Source organism: Conger conger, chromosome 8 (genome assembly GCF_963514075.1).
Source record: "Conger conger chromosome 8, fConCon1.1, whole genome shotgun sequence".
In the NCBI taxonomy this organism is placed as follows: domain Eukaryota; kingdom Metazoa; phylum Chordata; class Actinopteri; order Anguilliformes; family Congridae; genus Conger; species Conger conger.
In genome coordinates this window covers 49,034,884-49,057,184 of record NC_083767.1, presented here as the reverse complement: position 1 = coordinate 49,057,184, position 22,301 = coordinate 49,034,884, and the positions used below count along the sequence as shown (strand labels likewise).

Here is a 22,301-nt window from a genome sequence, read left to right as displayed (position 1 = left end):
CCATATACTTTACAGTTGTTACAGATTATTCTCAATTGTCCCTGCCCCTGTGAAGTTCCAGTCTTCAGCCCCTCAGCAGTTCACGTTTAAATGAAACCAACGTCATTAGTTGTACATGACTGCTTTCCTTTCATACCGTTTTTTTCTCAAACCACAGAAGCAATGGCACTTATGTATAGATATTGTTACTTGTATAGGTATTGTTTTTATTGGCTGTTGTATTGTTGTATTCTAGCTGCCAACTGTGGTATGCTAGTTTGAAAGTTGATTGTACTCTTCAAGGGTTCAGATTTTCTGTATGTTTACACTAGGACTCGGAACTGTACTGTCCTCTCAGGTCCTCTTTGCACTTGTTCTTGTGTTTGATTTGCACTTTGTTGTACGTCGCTCTGGATAAGAGCGTCTGCTAAATGCCATGTAATGTAATGTAATGTAATGTAATGTAATGTTGCTGGAAACCACAGCACCAAAACAGACAACGTCACCTACGCAGCTCCTTTACAGGGACTATGTGCTTCCCCAGCTCTTCAGCTGTTTGTCCAATCTGACTGACTAAGGTAAAGTAAGTGTGTCTTGTGCAGCCTTTGCCCATCAACTTCCCAGGCTCACTGCAATTTATGCTACACCACCCAAATTGTGTGTAAATAGAGGATGCAAGCTTCTCGTGCAGATCAAAATCTAACCAGAAACTGCAGAAAATGTGGCCTGATGATCCTTTCAGTGCACATAATATGAGCTACAGGATGAGGAGGGCGTGTTACAAAGTGACTGCACCGCCCCAAATGCATGATTTGAAACGTACAGCATGTTTAAAGACTGTCCAAATAATCCTGATCTCGGTGGCCCTGATTTTTGAAACTTCAATACCCTGAAGATACAAATATTTAAAAAGGATGTAAGTGTGAATACTCAAGAAAAACAGGCATCTGTTTGAACTCTCTTTTGTTTTCTTGCCACAATTTCCTGTCACATAAGTTATTTTCAGAACACAACTTATCTGCACTCTCCTCCATTCATTTCCATTTCCAGTATTTACAACACAAAGATTGTATTGTTTGCTCTATCCAATTTACGAAACATTGGCATTATTACACTTTTCCATTTTAAAATACATTCAATGTTTACCACACAAAGCACATCAGCTTGAATTAGTTGTGATTGAGGAAATAATGTAGCACGAAGCACAATTCCAAATCTTCAAGTTTAATTTGACCCCTAAAGGCATTACGGCGGCGAGTGGATACAGCGAGCATATTTTTCCCTTTTTCAAAACGGGAGGCTTGGACTACAGATCAGTACTCGCGGTTGTCGTGAACGCGCTTTTCGCGGATGAACTCTCCTCTCGCTGCGCCCCTGTGTTCGTCGGCGGGTGAACCCCGCAGAGTGTAGGGGCGGGGTTCGGGTTGATGAGGGGGGGCTCGTCGGGGGAGGCGGAGCCACGGCAGTCCTGCCTGAGCCGCCATTTTTGCAAAGGGGAAAGAGACAGGAGTGAGCGAATCGAGTTTCCAACAGTCACCGTAGATAGGACAGAATTAAATGGTTCTGAACAGGAAAAACTGAAAATACAGGAGTCCGAGTGACACCCAGGAACACCAGAACAAACTGTAGTTATTTTATGGGGGGTAGTGTTAGGCTTAACATTTTTTCCCCGTTGTTGTAAACCCGCAGTGGAGACAGTAGTCTTGTTTTGGTTGTGTGGAGACACGGGCGGCGGGGGTCTCACCCGGGTCCCCTGTTCTTCTTTCACAGTACCTACAGTGGACATTAACGGTAAGTGAAGCACGTTATTGTTCAAATATGTATCTTGAACCTTGAGCTGATGTGCCATTTAGTTTTACGAAGAGCTCATCAAATTACAGGCTAGCTAACGTTAGCTGATACAACCTAGGCTTTCCTGTCATTGTGGATCTGCTTGGAAAGCTGTTGGTTTAACTATAACTTGCATAGTTAACGTACATAACCAAGTAACTGTCTTAGTAGGACTGAAAGTGCTATTTAGCTGTATTATTAGCTATAAATACGATGACCCTATGCTGCGTTCTGCCGGAAGAGTGCTGTTCAGGCGGTGGAAGGACAGCGCACTTGGAATTTAGATGCTGGTCCTCCTATGATGATAGCAGGTCGTGGAAGCTGAACTGAGTGATACAAAGAGTGAAAGCGATGAAAAATAATTTTCGTCATGTAATTGGTGATAATGGGTGTTCTTTTGATAGGTGACTAACTATGTAACGAAAACCAACTTTTGCCAAAACATTTATGTTCGGCAAGGCTTGCAATCTTGCCAAAAAACTTGGCACAGTGAGTAGCTAGCATTAACGTTGTTTTTACAATTGGCTTGCTAATAGGTTGCAATATTAGGCAACATCTAGCTGTCAATTCATATATGTCCACTGGTCTTCATCTCCGCTATTACCTAGGATTTTGCGAAATATCAGGGACACTGTACGCTTTATTTGTCGTAACAAATATTTCGGAGGTGTGTACAACAAAGCTTTTGTTTACATAGCTAGCTAGCCAGCTAGAACTTGGATCCGCGTTCCGTTGCATCGAGACGAATTCGGTTAAACGACTCTATTACATTTCAAGATCTTTAAGTCCGTTAATGATAACTAGAGCTAGCTAGTGGTAAAGTTGACGTTTCTGGTCAGCTAATCGTTCTAATAATGCACAAAACTAAGCCTCTGACTGGTTACGTGACACGAAGGTGCTGAAAATACGGCAAGGGAGTCCCAACTGGCTTTTATTACAAAATACATTTGGCTAACTATGTGCTTAATTTAGATTCAGAATGTATGTGGATGTGCTGCAACGGTTGGGGGAGGGGTATGAGGTGAAAAGACACAGTATCAGGAATAACGTTACTGTAACCGCTGCCACCATGCATTTGCTATACTGAACCTGAAGCACTTTGCGAACTAGCCATTATGCGCCAAAACAGCAAATCAAATAGCTAGCTACAGTATAACCTTCCCAGCCTACTAAGCCGACATAACAAGCTAGCAAGCCAACCAGCCACTATGCCTATGCATCCGTTTCTTGAACAATATAACGTTAACATTACGTAGCTTCATGCGCATGCATCTAACTAGCCAGCTAGCATCCTATATATCAGATACACATATCTCGCTGGATATTGTTAATGTTTATTAGCTAGATATCCAAACGGAGTCACTGGAAATGTATCTAGCCTACGTGTTGCGGGTTTCACATCACGATCCTTGAAGGGTTTTAGTCTCCAAATTCCCGACCTATCGCTAGCTAGCTGGCTAGCTTGTTGCAGTTGCTAGTGAAGTTCGCCTCTTCCATGTCCTGTCAGGCAAAAGGGACACGTAAAAGCTACATGCAAACCGAACAGACAGACGGACAGTTAATACACAGTCTCGCAAGAAGGCGATGGGTAAATTTCTACGTGATTTTCTTCGTACGTCGCGGTCTTCTCGGCCACAGGATTTTTTTCGCTGTCCTCATGAGTGGTGTAAAAATGGCGGCCTGGGTTGATGTTGTGGTAATTTAATCTGTTCAGTCTTCCACACCCCTACCGGCCGAGCTCACTGCAGCGCTGACACAGGGACACGCAACTACACAACGCGAAAGACTCCAATATCGTTTCATATGTGTCCCATTCGCAGAAAGTATTTGAATAATTTACTAATGTACAACGCAAATGTGACATTGCAGGGCTGCCTTAAAATTTTCCACGCATTCATTGAACCAGTGCGTTTATCTGGTGAAAAAAGTAGCAAGTCTTGTTGTCTACCTCGATGTTAAACAGAATCTCAGAAATGTAGCTACCTAGTCTGTTATTCAACCGGGTACGCCCCCTCAGAAATAACACTGCATCCGCTGTTTCCGAATAACTTTAATTTAGAAATGACCTAAAACACAATTCTCCTGGTATCACATGCAGTTTGACACAGTGACAGCTTACGGTTTTAAAATCCAGGCTAAATGTCCGTCTTTGAAATTCAGTACGTGTTCAGGAGGAGGATGCAGGTCCTCGTATCCTTATTTGTCGATCTGTATGGGTTCGCCATCTATTAGCGTATCCATCTTGTTTGAAATATTTATTGATTGAAAATGATCCACACAGTTCTCTTCTTGTCTCTGCATGCCGTTTGTACAGGTTCATTTTAGTGTGCGCAATTTTACTAGTGTATTGGTAGTTAGTCATGTTGCATAAAAAAAGGATGAAATGCAACACTTTGTTAAAAGAATAGGGGGCTTTCCAGCCTTTTCTCAAGCTTTTTATCTCTTCCTTTCTCACAGTGTTGTACACATCTTTGTAAAACATCTCAACTCTTCTCCAGAAGCCCCAATACAGCCTGATTCCAGGTTCATTTTTAGCAGTCCCCACCCCCACCATCCATGTATAGGAAGGTGAGGGCTGGGGGCCAAGGATACAGTGGTTTGTGTTCAGGATGTGTAGATGGATATAAAGTGATTAAACCAATTTACTCAAAGGAATGGCGGCGTAATCAGATAACGCCAATGAACAAAAACATTTGTTCACTCAATAATCGAGTCCTGCTGTTTTTCCATTTTGAGTTTGGAGGTGGTTTGTTCAGCAGTAATGGACTGAAATATCATTAGCATGAATATCAAAAAACATTTCCCTCAATAGTAGGCTCCACATTCTTTCTCTAGTCTTTCTGTCCCCCCTAAACTAGCTGTGTCTTCATGACTTTGTGATGTTGGTGCATTGGCAGCATTGGAGATCACTTGTGTGAGCTACAGTTTATCTTGCCTGAAAATAACACCAGGAGGAGGACTCTACTTCATGTTTTGCAACATAAAAACATAATAGACAGAAAACAAGCTAGGAATAGCGGCATTAAACCTTCTGGACAGTAACATTTGACCCATTGTGTAAAAAGGGGGTTTGAATGACAAAAATGATGGTCTCTTGTGGTTTGACTGATAGGTAAAGAATGAGAGGGAGGGAGATCAATTCTGCCAAACAACAGCTGTTAGTCGGTGGTCTCCTTTGACACTGATAAAGACCCTGACCCCCTGCTTGTATCGCCCCCTCTGCCTCCCCCCCCCCCCCCCCCCCCATTGGCTGAGCACTGCCCTTTCTTCAAACGGCCGGATGGAAGGCAAACGGGAAAATGAAGTGTTGTGGCTAATCTCGGTCACGTGCGCACTGTAATGGCGCAGTGGTTAGCGTGAGTGGTGGTGTTGCACTGTAGCCGCACAGATGGCTAATGGGAAGCGGCATTGCCCTCCAAGAGACAATGAGGGCCGTCTGTCTCCTGACCCGTGCAAGGAGGACCTGCCGTGCGGTGTCCATGGAGGGCCGCAGGGGTGCCCGTTTAAAAAAAAAAAAACAACAAAAAAAAACAACAACATTCACCTCTCAGTTATGTTATCTTACCATCAGTCTACCAGAGCTTTTTAATGTCGCCTTTCTGTTGTCTGTGCCTTTATTTTCTACCAATACAGCCCTGTATTTGCGTGAATACCAGGCACAGTCCCCAGTGACCCTGTTTCCATACCAGCTCTCTGGGCTCTGCTCCCAGCCTGGTCGCCAGACTTGCCAATTCGGGCGATGCCTGTGTAGTGAAAATTTTGTTGGCCAAAATGTTGTTTCCGCCAACAAAAACACAGTTTTTGAAACTGTTTGAAGGTTTTTCTCGGGCCCTCTTCCCATGTTGTGTAACGTTGTCTTGGTTACCTATGAGTGCGTAGTGAGTCCTCAGGAGAACAGGAAACGAATTGCGGCCTGCTGACAGAGGAGTGTGTAACACACGCAGACCTACACACGCACACACAAATCACAGCCAGAGCAGAGCAGCTGGCCCCGTTGCCTAATGGTATGTCTCACCACACAGTGACCCCACACCTTTCCTCTCTGCAGTGAAGCTCTCTTTGGCCAGCATGAGTCCAGGCCCGTGTCAGAAACTGTGCTGTGCAGTGTTTCTGCCTGTGTCTGACACTGCTGTTCTTTTCTCCGCTCTGTGTCAGAAGCTGTGCTGTCTACCTGCCTGTATCTGACACTGTGCTATGCAGTGTACCGCATCCACTGTGACTTATCATGTGCATTAATCGCAGAGCAGTCAGTGAAGCTGAAATCTGTTTTTTAATCCCAGTTAAATGATCCGGGTGTTCCCACATCCAACCTACCAGACTGGCCCGAAAGCAGTCTGTTCAGGGAACGCCGGGAATGCTCTCGATGCCCCTCCGCTTGCGTGCCGGTCCTGGTTTTGTTTTGTCTGTAGTGTAAACACACGCCAGGTGCAGCGGTAGACCCAGGGCGCTAGACAAACACACCTGCCTGCCACCGCTGGAGCTACGGCAGCACAAACTCCCCCTGCCGTGTCCGTACAACCTGGGAGGGAGCCCTGTCCCCTGTGTGTCAGTTTGAAATCGACGTTTTCAATCTTATCCGAAACGGGCTGGCGCGGGTGCAGGTTTTCGTTTTAGCCCGGCACGAAGACCTGAATCTTCTTATCGAGGTCTCAAAGGAAGACCACGATTAGGTAAATAGTTAAATTGGGCTGTTGTAGCGCTGGGCTAAAACAAAAACTTGAACCCTCACCTTTTGGATAAGATCGTGCACCCCCGTTTAATACCTTCAGTGTGTGTTTCACACGCGCAGGGGTGGAATGTGTTGGTGGATTCAGGTTTTGGGGCCCCCTGGCTCCCTGCGGGGGGGGGGGGGGAGGCGGTGAATGCGGGGCAGCTCTCCAGGAGGCGATGAGGTCCGGCATTGTGCTGTGACGGCGTGGGGTCACCCGGCTCTGCGTTTCCGATAGCTCTGGAGGAGGAGACACGGCCTGCATGGCAATAGCGTGCTTCGTTTGAGGCCCGGTCTCGCGGCGTACTCTGAAAGGTCTCCATTTTGTGTCGATGCAGATCAATAGTGCTTTGGGAGAGGACGCTCTTTATCCAGTGAGAAGCCTTGTAAAGCTGTGCTCTTTCTCCCTCCTTAAAGTGGCAGTGTCTCTGCCTCGGTTTCCATTAGACCTGCGCATTGGCTGCCTGCTGTCCTATCGGTCTGCACCTAAGCATGTGTGTTTGCGTGTTCTCGTCTGTGTGAGAGTGCATGTGTGTGCATGTGCACGTGCACATGCCTGTGTGTACATTCTTGCACCTATGACAGTGCATGTTTATGTGTGTCGTGTGTAGTTGTGTACATGTGTATGCGTGTGTGTATACTTACGCCTGTGTGAGCATGTGTGTATGTTCCTGCTTTGTATGTGTCTGTATGTACATGCGAGTGTGTGTCTGTGCGCTCACGCATGTGAGTTTGAGTAAGTGAGTAAATGTGAGGTCACATGACTCCGCGACAGGTCCAGAAGTGAATTAATTTAGTGCAGCAGGTCCCCGTTGGGCCTGTGACCTCATTACTGTCCCACAGTCCTCGGTTCACACCTTCTACAGTCCCGCTCCGCAGCGTCCTGGCGCCTGTTCTTACCCCCCTCCTCTCCCTCTCCCCCTCTCTACCTCCCATCTCCTGGCTCCCTGCCCCTGGCCCAAGTACTGCTCCTCTTACACACACACACACACACACACACAGCTGAGAGGGGAGGGGGAGAGCGAGGGACCGGGGGCGTGGTCAGGATGCTGAAAGACAGGAAGGATTTGTCCAAATAAGTGTATCCACACAGTCGGACACTCACTCTCGCGTACACTTACCCAAACACGCGTGCAGCGTGTAGGTGTCCCCTATCCCCGTGGCTGTGGTCTCTCCCTGAGAGGGAGCGTTCAGGCCGTGCGCGGTGCAGGAGCAGCGACTCACAGCGGGGGGTGGCGGCTGGCTGTTTGCTGTGTCGACAGACGGAGAGGTGACCCCCCTGAGGGCAGGCAGGGGAGGGGTGACGCACCTTTCCTCTCACCTCACCCCACCTGACAGACAGACACACACACATACACACACACGCACACACACGTTCACGCTGTAATGGGAGAAACCATGTTCCCCTGTGGGGTCGGGCTGCGCCGGGGAGTTCCCACCTGAACTGCAGCCTAAAACATGGGGAATGAATGGACTCTCTTATACTTTTGTTTGGTCTTCATGGACTACTACAGAGTTGTAAGCAGAGTCTGCAAGATGTTGTCGCTAAATACCACTGCGTGCTTGCCTGCCAGTAAGAGTAAGAGTACATGTTTATGCTTACTAGCTCCTGTGTCAATGTGTTTGTGTGTGTGGTGTGTGATGTTTGTGTATGTGTGCGTTCGTGTGATGTGTGATGTGTGTGTGTGTGTGTAATGTGTAATGTGTAATGTGTAGTGTGTGTGTGTGATGTGTGTGTGATGTGTGTGTGTGTGGCAGAAGGCAGGTGGAGGGCTGTGATGTGGGAGGTGGTGACAGTATTAGACCTCCCAGCCTCCCTCTGTCACCTCCTCACATATCTCCTGCAGACAGTGAGGAAGAGGAGTCTGCCCCGACCCGGCTGCTCCCCTCCGCAGCTCCTGCACTTCCAGAGGGAAGAGAAAGTCTGCCGTCACGCTCTCTGAAGCAGCCAGAGAGTCCTCTCCCTCTCTCCCTCCCTCTGTGGGGCTTGTTCTAGCTGCAGGAAGCGGGGTGGAGGTATTTTGCAGTGGCCTGGGTCGGCCAGCCTGCAGCCCTGGCAGCCCCGCCCTGTCACACGGCCCAGGCGTTCAGGGGGAAGCGGAGTTTCAGGTGTCACCGTTTTCGTCACACTCTGTGGAACAGATCCTCTTTAACAGCCCCCCCCCCCCCCCGCGCTCTCCCGACGCCCGTCCCAAAGACAGACCGCAGCTGCCGGGCTCCCTTCGGACCCCGCCCCCCACCCCCGCCCCCGCCCCCCTCCTCTGTGCTGCCAACCGCGTGTCTCGCGGTGCGTAAAACGGCAGGACCCAGCGGACGGGCCGCGGCATCGCTGCGCGGTGATGTAACCGTGCAAAGTGAACCGCGGGACCAGCCGTGGAGCAGCGGCGTGTTGCGGAGGGCGGTCTCCTGGCCCGCGGTTGTTAATGACTAACCGCCCTGCCTCCAGTCGCTCATTAGCGCTAGCGCTGCAGCAGTCGCCGCGGAAACCGGCAGCGGGAAACGGAGGAAGACGCCCCCGCTTCGCTCCTCCTTCCTCACGCTGCACGTTTGACACTTGGATTGATATGAGAGCGACCGTGTGGATCCCTGCTCGAGTGTGCGGTCCATGGTTGAGGCCCGTGGGAGCGTGTGGGGAGCGTGTGCCCCTCTGGTGGAGGAGGACAGGGCTGGCGGTGGCCCTGCTCCTGGTTCTGATCCTCTGCGCTGCCACTCGCAAGCTGGGCCTGAGCCAGGCAGAGAACAACATCTGTCTCTGAGCTTACAGTCCCTTTAGTGTGTGTGTGTGTGTGTGGGTGGTTCTGTGTGTAAGGTGTTGCCCTGGGGTTATATTTACAAGCAGTTGCTCTCTTCCTCTGTGTCTCTCCCTCCCTCTCTTTCTGTGTCTCTTTCTCTGGGTGACGTCCACTCCTGTCTAGTGCTGCTGATTGGTGGATGAGCTCTGTGGAGTGTGGAAGTGAGCCCTGCTGATTGGTCAGCTCTGTTGAGTGTAGAAATGAGAGCTGCTGATTGGTGGGTGAGCTCTGTAGAGTGTGCAAGTGAGCCCTGCTGATCGTGAGCGCTGTTGTTATTAGTGTTGTGCCTCTGTGTGTGTGTGTGTGTGTGTGTGCGTGCGTGTGTGTGTGTGTGAGAGAGAGAGAGTGTGGTTCAGGGGGTCATTATCATCTACATTGTTATTATTTCCTGGATCCAGGAAAAGGTTATGTAATAAAGGATTTATGCGCAGCTCCCTTTTGCACATGCAGAGAGCGGCCGATGTCTCGGGCTTCCCAGGAGGAGGGGCGTATCTGCAGAGTGCTGTGAGTGAGGGACCCCTGTGCTGGTCTGATACTACACAGATCACCTTGTCCCATCTCTGCCAAAGTGAAGGATTGTGGGATTGCCTGGCTGGCATTATGGAGACTGTGATTCAGGAGAAGACCACTAGGCACCTACAGACTGTGTGTGTGTGTGAGAGTGTGAGTGAGTGAGCGAGCGAGCGAGAGAGAGCACGGTGCGCGTCTGTGTATTTTTAAAATACACACACTGCATTTTGCGTGTGTATGTGTATGTAATGCATTTTATGCATATTAAATGTATGCTCTACACGAGTGTGTCTTTTGCGTGTGTGAGTGTGACTCTGATGCTCATGTGTAGTCACATCTGCGTTGCTGAAAGCAGCTCTTATTGCAGGATCCTTGCTTCCATTTCTCCCTGCTCAAAGTCATATCAAACATTAATACCAGGCGTAAAAAGAGGAACGTCTTAACACATTAAAATTGCTAAGTGTGCAGCAAGTTCAGGGGGGGACAGTGTCTGAGTGGGATAAACGGATAGAGGGGGATGGAGGGAGGGACGGATGTGGGGAGGGAGGGATGAACACGGGGATGTTTATGAACTCCCAGCTCTTGACCTTCAGCCACGCTCCATTCCCACCCAGACCTTTATAACGTCAGGGCCAATTCCCGCTCCTTCCTGGACTGTGATTGGCTGTGGAGGAGGGGGCTGTCTGACCCCATCTGTGGGAGAGAGAATCAGGAACACGCCACTTTCACAAACACAAGATGGAGGCTCTGCGTGTTCCCTTCCATGGACCTCTGTGAAGTGGTAATGGAGAGACGGGCGCAAGCCCGGCCTGCCAACTTCCCTTCGGCCATAATCGTTTTCTCCGTTTGTCTGTTTCTCTCTCTCTCCCGCGGCCTTCCCCTCTCTTTCTCCCCCTCTCTGGCACACGGTACGGGAGTGGTTGTGTTCGAAGCTAGCTTTAAAGACTGCGTTCCCCGTCCTTTTAATTAGGAACTGGGGCACTCCCCGTCCTCCTTCCTGCTCCCGGTCTTCGGGAAGTATGGGTAGGGGGGCAGGGGGGTGGGGCGGGGGGGTGAGGGGTGCTGTTTTTGGCAGTGATTCACTCATGACGGACAGAGGAAATGGGCGGAGCTCAGACGTCGTCCTCCCGAGTTTTACTGTACTCCTTTCTTCCACCTCTTTGTGAGTCCTGAATGTGTCTGGCTGGTGTACAGTGCCTATGTGTGCCTCATGGCAAAAGAATTTGGGTGGGGTTGTGTATTTCTGTCGTGTGTGTGTGTGTGTGTGTGTGTGTGTGTGTGTCTTAAGTCTAAGAGAAGTGACGGTCTATGCCTGTACTGGATTTGTAGTGAGAGAGAGACTGAGAGAACCAGAGGGAGAGAATGTGTGTATGTGTGTGTGTGTGTGTGTGTGTGTCTGCATTCCTGAGCAGTGACCGCAGGATTCCCTTGCTGGGGTAAAGACAGGCAGTGTGTTTGAAGCAGTTGGGTTTTTTGGAGGGGAAGACTTCTTTTATTGCAGCTGGGCCTGGAGTCGCAGGCAGTAGAGCTGTTTTATTGTTATTTGTATCTTATGGTAAACTGCTGCTTTTTCAGGAAGAGGTTTGTGTAATGGAGGCCTCCTGTTGTCGGTGTGTTCTGCCTTGCGTTGTTCTCCCGCTGTGTAAACGATGTGCTAAAATGTTTAAATGCTGGTACACAAAGGCAGTTAGTAATAACAGCAAGTTTCCTCCTAAATAACAGAGGGTTGATTCCTGCCGTGGAGGGCCTAGTTCGACCCACAGGCCAAACAACTGGGCCCCTGTATCTCAGCTGGAAAGGGAAGATGAACACACACACACACACTTACACACACTTACACACACACGCGCGCGCACGGTTGCATATAATACACACACACACCCATATATAAACATGAAACAGACTTAAAGAAGCAGTTTCACAAACTAGCACGCAGGAAGTAGTGCATACACAAATACTCACAGTGCAAAAGCACAGGACAAATGCACCCACCCATACTCATTCATGCATAATGTACATCTCTCTCTCTCTCTCTCCCTCTTTCCCTCTCTCCCTCTCCATGACTCTCTCTCTCTCTCTCTCTCTCTCTCTCTCTCTCTCTCTCTCTCTCTCTCTCTCTCTCTCTCTCTCTCCCCCTCTCCCTCTCCCTCTCCCCCCCCCCCATGACTCTATGTCTCTCTCTCTCCACACCGCTATTAATTATCCCTGGAGCAGACAGGTGCTGTCTCTGTGAGTATCTGGCTGGCCCAATAGCTGCCCCACTGTGCCCCATCATTCTCGCCAGACTGCCTCCCTCCCCACCCCCCATTTTGCCTGACCCACAGAACAGAGCGCTGACCGTCTCCTTCCTTCCCGTGTCTGCCCTTGCACGGTGTGTCTGTCTCTGGTCTCTGGCATGAAGCGCCTGTAGAAAGGACTGGGCCTTTTGCTGCACCCGCGGCCACTCAACTCCAGTGAAGCCAGAGCCGTAATGGCTGCTTTCTGAGCTTCGGTCAGCACTGAGCACAGGAAGACGCACACACTCGAGTGTGAGCACTCAGTGCGCTAATGCCCTTTCCTCCTCTGTGCTGATGTGCTGAATGGGGCTTCGCTGACCTGCCATTTCCCTGATAAGCACACATTTGAGGACTGACTTGTGTACCTTTCAATGGAGCTACTACCAATCAATGATTATTCCATTACTTTTTCTCCTTGAGTTGTGCATGTATTAGTATTTATTATTAAATGGATTTCCTATGCAGTGAGGGGTGACCGTTGGGGTTAAAGATTTTTTAAAGAAGGTTATTTTTAAACCTGCTCGCCTTATTTTGTTCTTATTCTGTTCTCTCTGGTTGTGTGTACGTACATACCTACGTGTGTGTGTGTGTGTGTGTTTGTGTGTCAGTGAGTCACAGAGCGAGAGAGAGCATCAATAGCTCAGCAGGATTGATCTGTTGTGTTTTGTGCATGTTGATAAAGGCGTTTGTGTGTTTGAGCCATGAAAGAACAGTCGTTTAATTCAAAGCGAAATGGCAACAGTCATGGTTCTTTCCTCCTTTTGTTAATGGAAACCCCTTTTTGGTGCTGCGGCACTCCCTCTAGTGGGCTTTCAGGGTACTTCCCCAAGCTGCAGTTTTTTTAGGCTGCGTAGAGGTCGCCTTGTGACGTTAACGTAGCCTATACTCATACCTGTCACCACAACAAAGGAAACAAAAATTATTCATTCCTGGAGCATTTGAAAATAATTTTAACATTCTCATCAGCTGTACAGAGTAAGGCTCCGCAGGTGAACATTCCTCAATGTTGTGAAACGCTTAGGAACGCTGTTCAGTGTGTCATGTACATGCTTAAACCCCGTGTGCGTCTCTCTCCCCGTCTCTGCAGGCCTGGTGGATGCACTTAGATGTGTGCAATGAGTGCTGTGGCTGGAATGCCTCAGTGTTTTGGATCCTCCTGCTCCGGACTCAGTAGGACAAGAGTTTCTCAGAAGAGAACGTCATGAGCATAGCCGTCCCAGTAGGGGTGGACACCGGAAGCACCTCATACCTGGACATGGCTGCAGGCTCGGAGTGAGTGCGCTCTCCCTCTCTCTTTCTCTCTCCCTTTCTCTCTGTCTTTCTCTGTCCCTGTGTGTGTGTGTGTGTGTGTGTGTGTGTGTCTCTGTTTCTCTCCGTTTGTCTTCTCTCTGGTCCGTCTGTCCTGTGTCTGCCATGTCATCACATGCTGGGCAGTGCGTTTCCCCCTCTCAGATGTTTCAACCGTTTGATTATTTGTTAATTATTTATGAAATTGACTGAGGAAGTACACTTTTGTCTCTGCTAGGGATGCACCCATATGAATGTCTGGCCAATACCGGTTTTCCATTATTTAGAGGAGCCGTCAGCTGATGCCGATACCTACTCCTTTTGTTTGTTTTGCTCTTCTGCTTTGGGGCGAGACGGGGGTCATTGGGCCTGCTCCTGCTCTGTATCTGGCAGTGAAGTCCTCTCTGCTCATCGGTTGTGCTCTCTTTGCATGGTACATTTTAAAAACCTCTATCTAACGAATGCAGGCCTTTCACCGACATTAATTCTCTCTTTCTCCCTCTCTCTCTCTGTCTCGCTCTCCTGCACTCCAAACCTTCATGTTAGTTTGAACCTAAAAGCCCATTTAAAATATGTAAAACAGGCTGATATTATGCTTTTGTTGAAGTGAACGTGCATTTTGGCTCTCCTCTTTCGTTTCTCTGGCTCATTTTCTTCCTGTTCCAGTGAAACAGCCTGGTCCTCTGCAGGTATTAATGATTCACTCTGCGCTGTACCTGTTCATATCTCTGTGTATATGCCCTGCCCTGTGGGCTTGGTGTGCCTGGGGTGAGCTGGAGGGGACCGTGTAGCAGACCCTCTCTCTGTGAGACCAGCGTATCTTTATGGTGCAGCTCATGTGACCTCCCTCCTGCACCGTCGCCCCGGGAACACTTAACTGAGTGACAGCTGCGGTCCTCGTGGAGGCCTTCCAAACTCCAAAATCCCCACCCTCCCTCCCCCGCGCTGAGCGGGCCCTGTTGCCGTGGCGAGTGTTGTGCCATCGCAGAGTGACAGGTGGCCGTCTCCCGGTTTACGTGACTTAATTTGTCCCAGCGTACCCTGCTCCATCCCTCCCTCCCTCCACGGCCCTGGGCCATCCCAGTAAGCCCTTCGATTCAGCGGCTCTGTGGGCCGCTTCTGCCTGCACTGGTTCAAGCAATGCAAGTCGACGTGCTCGGAGCGCACCCAGAACGGCCGTGTGTCCAAACCCCCGTCCGCCATCTTGGCTCTGCCTGCCACCCAGGCCAGGTTGTCGGGGAGCTCCAGGCCCAGCCCTGGCTCCGCGTCAGGGCCCAAGCTTCAGTGGCCTGGACGCCCCTCTGTTTAGTTTTTTCCTGCCTTATCAGCGTCCGGTGACAACCTGCGCTCTTCTATGCGCAGTCAGACCACCCAGATCAGTGGGGGAGCAGGAGCTTTGCTTGTGTCCCTTGTGTAAGGAGCCCCTCGGGTGCTGAGGCAGAGCAGATAAAATGGCAGCTCCTCGTACAGAGTGCGGCTGTCACCAGCTGCTCTGTCAGCTCTCACATGGGGCCGCTATGGGCTGGTAGGACACTGAGAGTGATGTCACTGTAGGTCATTAGCCAGGGGAGCTAAGTTCTTAACCCAGGCTATTTAAGATGGCGGTTTGTGTCTGTGACGTTCTGCTTGCCTTCCTCAGCTCAGTCCCATTCCAGCAGCATAATGTCAGCTGTTCTGTACACCAGGCCCTGAATGCCAGCTCTCAGTAAAGCACAAGAGTGTTCACGCTGTCCACCTGTCACGGTGGACCCTAGTTTGGGAGCTAATGTGAATATGAAAGCATTAAAATTTTAACACCCTGACAGAGCATTTAAAATGCAACCAAACGTGGCCATAGGGGCACTTGGGTTGTGCCTTAGCCCAGCCTGCTGTTGAAGGACCTGGGTGCTTCTGGGATACGGGCAGTAGAGCGAAGGAGGGTTTCTGCCCCGGAACCTGAATGATTAACCCAAAGCAGCGAACTCGGGTCGACTGCACGCTGGGCTAATTTCAGCTCCGCTTAATGAACAGGGAGGAAACGGAGCCAACGTCTCTGTGTCTTCTACAGAGACACTGCAGTCCGGTCCAGAACAGTGCTAACTGTACAGAGCTCATTTGACTTCTTTATGTATTTAACCTTTATTTAACCAGGTACAAGTCACTGTGAATAAATTCTCATTTACGTCATTGACCTGGCCAAGAAGACACGCATCTCTCAACACGTACAAAGAAGTTCATAACGGTACATTTACAGAGATAAAACAGAAATGAAAGGACACAGAAAAAAAAGAAAAGAAATCGCATTGAGTTGGGTACAGAACAAGGCAGTCGGCAGATGCCAAGAGATGGGGAAACTAGCATATGCGGTTATCGGTGAATGTCTTTTTAAAGGAGGATGAGGGTGATAAGGCCTTCGCGGGAAAACGAGGTGAGGGAAAACGGAGAGGGTTCCGGGGGTAGCGTAGCCGTGTTGCTGGTGTAGCGGCGGGCCGTAGCCCCTCTCCCCCTCTCCCCCTCTCCCCCTCTCGGCGCGCTGTGTCACGGCGCGGTGGCTAACGTTTGTAGCAGCTGCAGCCGAGCCCTGTGGCACAGCGAGGGGCCGCGGGGATCTGACAGCGCCATGGAGACACGCTGCGCTCGCGCGGGTGTGCCATTATTTCATTATTTCTTTCTTTTTTTCTCACTGCGCACTGACACGCAGAGTGCTCCTGTGTGTGTGTGTGTGTGTGTGTGTGTGTGTGTGTGTGTGTGTGTGTGTGTGTGCGCGCGCGCGCACTGACGGCGACAGAGGGTTGCCATGGCAGCGAGTGGGAGTACTCCGGAGTCGAGGCGTTGCCTCTGGCTCTGCTGCCTCTCTCTCTCTCTCTCTCTCTCTCTCTCTCTCTCTCTCTCTCTCTCTCTCTCTCGTGCTTGTCCCTCGTCTTTATCCCTGTCCTCTGTCAACAGGTGTGTGTACATGTGTGTGTGTGCGTGTAGTAGATGCCTCAGGAGGTGTGTAGCAGTGCTATGTTTAGCTCCCCTCCCTCTCTCTCTTCCCTCATCGTGATCTCAGTCCTCTGTCCCCTCCTCAACAGGTGTGTGTGTGTGTGTGTGTGTGTGTGTGTGTGGTGTGCAGTACGGTAGAGTAGTAGATGCCTGTGGAGGTGTGTAGCAGTGCTATGTTTAGCGCCTCTGAGTTAGCGCTGCTGCCGCTGTGCTATTCCTGACTGAAGGATTAGCGGCACCTTTACTGTCAGTCCAGCAGAGCTCTCCTATCCAGTGCTCTACCACCACCTTCTCTCTGCCCTCCCTCTTCTCTCTCTACCCCTTCTCTCTCTCCTTCTACCCCTTTCTCGTCCCTTTCTCTCTGCCCCCTTCTCTCTCTCTCTCTCTCTCTCTCCCCCTCTCTCTCCTCTCTCTCTCTCTCCTCTCCTCTCTCTATCCCCCTCTATCCCCCTCTATCCCTCTCTCCCCCTCCCTCTATCCCTCTCTCCCCCTCTCTCTCTCCTGGCACTCGTCCCAGCCTCATTGACAGAGTGATGCAATCCCTCCTTGCGCAGTCGCACCGAGGGCACAGCCATGGTGTCTGTGTCTGTATCTGCAGCAGTCAGTCTGCATTTCACACACCACCATGAATGAAATCTCACTGATGGTAGTTGCGCATTACCTATAAATAAGCTAAGATTCACAATTTGAAAATTATTAATTATTTTAGTTTAGATTTTGATCATTTTCTAGGTTCAGCATTGAGTGGAACAAACAATGCTGACTCCGATATCAAAGTTGTTTACAGGATTATTATTTATATATATATATTATTTTGTAGGCTTTTGGTCTCAAAGTGTTATTCCACTTTCTCAGTCTCATGGCTTCTTTGACTTTCTTTTGCACAAAACACCTGTGAAGCCATGTGTCCCAAACATTATGGTGCACAGGAATGGGCACTTTGTATAAACACCACTCTAATTTCCATGTGTGTGGGTGTAACTTTCTGCATGCGTGTCTCCGTCTCCGGCTCCGTCTCCGGCTCTGTCTTTGTCTGTGTGTGTGTGTGTGTGTGTGTATGTCTCTGCGCGCGCGCGTGCGTGCGTGCGTGTGTGTTTGTCTCTGCGCGCGTGTGTGTGTGTGTGTGTGTGTGTGTCTCTGCGCGTGTGCGCGTCCGTGCGTGCGTGTGTATATCCGTGTGTGTGCGTTAGGCCGCTCCGCCCCCAGGCCTCCTCTCACTTTCACTTCGTCACTAAGCAGCAGAGCGCCAACGTGCAGCAGAAGCGTTGCGCGCGGCAGGGTGAACACGAGGGAGGGAGAGAAACGGGCTCCCTGCAGGTACTGTGCTCCTTTGCTGGCAGGAAAGGGGGAATAGAGGGAAGAGGGGGAAGCGGGGGGTGAGAGGAAGGGAGAAAGGGTGTCCTTTCGTCCTTTACTGGTGAGCTCCCCTGCCATTCTGTCCGCCTCTTGCTCAATGACTGCTCTGATATCTCCTCACTTCCTTGTACGGTACGGTTCTCCTTTCTCTCTGTTTCTCTTTCGCTCCTCTCCCCCGCACTCTCTCTTAGTTATACAGTTTTGATTGAAAGTAATTTGCTTTGAAATTCAATTCACTAATTATTGCTAAAGCTCTCAAATTTGCTGTAGAACTTAACGTAATGTAATGACATAAAATAGCACAGCTTTTAACTTGTAAAAACATGAGCACACAGAAGTGGTCCCTGTCCCTGTGGATATAGCACACATTTGTGTTAGGCCTACGTGGCTACTAGGCCGGAATAATCACCATTTCTGTTTAATTGGACTATTTTAAACGCTTTTGAATGTAAATGCTTTTCTTTCACCGGCTGTTACAGCCGGTTTGACTGTTGGCTAAGTCATGGTATTTTCATAGTACATGTATCGGTTCTGTGTCTCCCTCCCTCTGGGGATAAATGTGTCAAGAGGGCACCAAAACTGCGAAGTACAACTTGTTTGCACCTGTGTTTCCTACTTTTCTGGAAACAGAGGTGCAAACTGGTTTTCAGGTTGGCAGAGTTTTTATTTATTTATTATAATTCTTTCTTTTTTTCCCTGAGTCATAATAAGGAAATTATGAACAGCCTGATATTATCAATTTACATATTGCCAGCCACTGTTATCAACACCATTTGAATGGGGACTGATGAAAATGGGTTTGAAACCATTACAATGTTCCTTTTGGCACTAAACTAATTATATTCGGATCCTGGTTGTTTCACGGTCACCAGTTTAAATTTGCACACAGGGTGCGCATTCGTAGTAGTAGTAGTAGTAGTTGTAGTAGTAGTAGTAATAATAATAATAATAATAATAATAATAATAATAATGATAATAATAATAATGATTCGCTTTTTAGCTGACGCCTTTATCCAAAGCGACTTACAGTTGATTAGACTAAGCAGGGGACAATCCTCCGTGGTGAAATGTGGGGTTAAGGGTCTTGCTCAAGGGCGGAACAACTGCATGGATCTTATCGTGGCTACATCAGGGCTTGAGCCAGCAACATTCCGGGTCCCAGTCGTGTACCTTAGCCACTAGACTACTGGCTGCCCCAGCAGTAGGAGGGTGTTTTTGAAGGGGCGACCAGCGTGCAGTCCAGGCAGCAGGTCCTAGCATGCTTGGGAGTGAAAGCTGGATGTGTGGAGTGGTGGTGTTGCGACATTCAGCACCGCTGGACATACAGCACATTCTGCGGTGTGTGGAACTCCCACTGTGAGCTCCACGCTTCTTCTGAGTGGGCCTGAGCAGGGCTGTGTGTCCCTGTTGCTGTAGATCTACACTCCACCCTGTTCCTGTAGATTTACGCTCCACCCTGTTCCTATAGATTTACACTCCACCCTGCTCTTGTAGATCTACACTCCAGCCAGTAGCCTAGTGGCTAAGGTACATGACTGAGAATGTTGCTGGCTCAAGCCCTGGTGTAGCCACCATAAGATCCATGCAGTTGTTCTGCCCTTGAGCAAGGCCCTTAACCCCGCATTGCACCCTGGGGGATTGTCCCCTGCTTAGTATAATTAACTGTAAGTTGCTTTGGATAAAGGCGTCAGCTAAAAAGCAAATTATTATTATTATTATTATTATTATTATTATTATTATTACTATGAATGTGCACCCTGTGTGCGAATTTAAACTGGTGACCGTGAAACAACCAGGACCCGAATATAATTTGTTTAGTGCCAAAAGGAATTTTGTAACGGTTTCAAACCCATTTTCCTGATTCTAACCCCTGTTTGTTAGTCCCCATTCAAATGGTGTTGATAACAGTGGCTAGCAATATGTAAATTGATAATATCTGGCTGTTCATAATTGCCTTGTTATGACAAAAAGAAAAATTATAATAAATAAAAGCACTCCTGTAGATCTACACTCCACCCCTTCTGGAAGATCTACATTCCTGTAGGTTTTCATTCCAATCCGAACAAAGCACACCTCATTCAATGGCTAGAGAGTCCTAGAGGTGGTAGTTCATAGAGTCAGATATGCTTTGCTAAGGTTGGAGTGAACACCTACAGGACTGTAGATCTCCAGGAACAGGTCCGGGCGCGCGCACACACACACGCACACGCACACACACACACACACACACACTAGAGTCTGTCTCTCAGGGATGTGAAGGAGCAGGTGTCGTGTGTCCCCCTCCAGACCAGTGGTGCGGCGATAGGGTCGCCCGGGCTGGGGTTTTGGTTTCCGTTCAATTAGTTCTGACCTTGAGCCAGCTGTTTAGCACACACATATGCGTGACCAATATCAGCCTTTCGTTCTCTGTGTGTGTGTGTGTGTGCGTGCGTCTACATGTGTGTATGTATGTGGGGGAGAGATGTTGTTGTACGTCGCTCTGGATAGGAGCGTCTGCCAAATGCCTGTAATGTAATGACAGTAGAGGGGGGAGAGAGAAAGATAGAGTGTGCGCACCGTTCTATTTAACCGAATACCATTTAATAGCACCCTGACAACCCCTGTCTTTCTCTGTCTCTCTCCCCTCACCCTCTCTCTCTCTCCCTCCCTCTCTCTGGGTGTTTATGTTGGCTGTGTGTGGTAATGAGGAGTGTGTGACAATGTGTGTGACAGCGGGCTGCTCTGTGTGTCTGTCACCTCCCCTCCTGCACCATGATCTTTTGTCCCCTCTGTCGCTCTCTCTCTCTCTCTCTCTCTCCCTCTCTCCTTATCTCCACTGCTCCCCCTTTCTTTCCCTTTCTTTCTGCACATCTGCTAATCCTCATCTGTCTGTCTGTCTCTGTCCCCTCTCAGTACTCCCCGAATGTCTGCTTGGTATTCCGGTGTGTTCTGAGCTTGCCCGGTGTGGGGTGTAGCCTTGCCGTTTGGTCAGTCGCCCTCTTCCTGGCTCCAGTGCTGTTGTATTTTGCAGTTAGCAGTTGATTACAGTGCAGTGAAGTCACTCAGATTTAGTTTCTGCTCTGCAGTCTCGTCGTTTGTGTGGTTAATCAGAGGGGATTTTTCTGGACTGAATAGCCTTGTGTGTGTGTGTCTGTGCATCTGTGTTTTTTAAGTCTCTTATCCGGTTAAGGGAGTGTGTGGGATATTCCAGGAGAGAAAGGGAGTGTGAGTGTGTGTGTGTGTGTGTGAGAGAGTGTGAGTGTGGCCTGCAGATAGAAGTCTCCAGTTTAAACGGCCTCTATTGTGTGGAGATTATGGCTCTTCTGTTATTCTACTTCCTATCAGCTCTCGGCACTCATCCAGGGTGACTGACAGGCCAAAGGCGCACCTTGGACAGGGTGTGTGTGTGTGTGTGTGTGTGTGTGTGTGTGCGCAGCAGTGGGCATGTGTGTTCACCTGTGTTTGTCTGCATATGTGCGTGTGTATGTATGTATGTCTGTGTGTGTGTGTGTGTGTTGTTCCCCAGTCAGCTCAGTTCTGTCAGACTTGCCAAAGCCTTTACAAAGAAGCTGAATGGCCGTCAGGGGAGAGCACTTAAAATGGCACCTCTGACTCTCACTGAAAGCTTTTTAAGAGCTCCTCCCCGGCCCCATTCACACTGCAGGAAATGCTGCCTTTTAGCTGGCTTTCCCACACTACCGGGGCCTCCTGTTCCCAGGCCCCCTAGTGGAGCTGACAGGTACTACCACAGAGCTGCTGTACTGCCCCCTATCTGCACTACGGCGGTGCAGTGTGATCTGAGCTGGTGGAATTGGCTGCATTTGAGTCACATGCACTGCTGTCATTTATATTGGAAATCTTTACACACTTGATCTGCTGCAAGTTTTTCCTTTTTGTCATGATTGAAAACTTGATCAAAGGGTACATATATTCTGCACAAGGAATGTCAAATGGTCTCTGATCCCCACTTTATGAAGCCTCATTCTCGTCTGTAAATATGCCACATACGGTCTGTGTGTTTCCCACAAAGAGTCTGCATCTCTGCGTGTGTCCGTGTGTCTGTCGGTCTCTGTGTTTCTCGGTCTCTGCGTGTCTCTCTTTCTCTCTGTGTGACTCGCTCTCTCTACCCTTTCCATCTGTGCGGTGTCCCAGCCTCTGACTCCCTGTCCCTCTGTGTTGAACAGACCTGAATCGGTAGAGGCCAGCCCTGTGGTTGTGGAGAAGTCCAGCTACCCACACCAGATCTACAGCAGTAGCTCCCACCACTCACACAGCTACATCGGGCTGCCCTACGCCGTGAGTATTGCCCTCTCTCATTGGCCCTTCACGTGTCTGCCGTGTGTCGCCTACACACGTCGACCAATCGGCAGGGGCATGCGCCGTCCTGGGTTGAGCCAACTGTAACCAACTGCATTCAGTTATCTCTATGAGTGCTTGTTGGCTTTCAGCACTTTTGGTAATTGATGAACGAGTGCTGCTGATTACAGTGTCCTTGGCTTCATCTGCACGCTGTGGTTACTGATTTTACATGAAACCAAAAACCTGCGTACCCCTGACCAGGACGGGAAGCTAACATTTCGGTCCACTGGCCACAGTGGTTGTTGCATCCCAACATTCACC

At 49.4% G+C, this 22,301-nt stretch overlaps 1 protein-coding gene and 1 long non-coding RNA gene across 4 annotated transcripts in view; one reads left to right on the top strand and one right to left on the bottom strand.

The window, feature by feature from the left end:
• Window positions 1-1,218: 1,218 nt before the first annotated feature.
• On the bottom strand, window positions 1,219-3,566 carry LOC133135304 (uncharacterized). Of its 2 annotated transcripts, XR_009709378.1 has the most exons (3): window positions 3,410-3,566; window positions 1,640-1,752; window positions 1,219-1,451 (listed from the first exon to the last, which is right to left on the bottom strand). It is a non-coding gene; the product is annotated as an uncharacterized LOC133135304 (long non-coding RNA). The 2 variants fall into 2 exon arrangements; XR_009709379.1 differs by lacking the exon at window positions 1,219-1,451 and having other exon boundaries at window positions 1,463-1,752; window positions 3,426-3,566.
• kmt2e (lysine (K)-specific methyltransferase 2E) overlaps window positions 1,424-22,301 on the top strand; it is a 39,166-nt gene continuing 18,288 nt past the window's right edge. For both annotated transcript variants that reach the window (XM_061252200.1, XM_061252199.1), the window contains exons 1-3: window positions 1,424-1,770; window positions 13,183-13,367; window positions 21,866-21,977. In XM_061252200.1, the coding sequence (XP_061108184.1) occupies window positions 13,297-13,367; window positions 21,866-21,977 (183 nt within the window). In that variant the 5' untranslated portion in view covers window positions 1,424-1,770; window positions 13,183-13,296. The remainder of the gene's footprint in view (window positions 1,771-13,182; window positions 13,368-21,865; window positions 21,978-22,301) is intronic.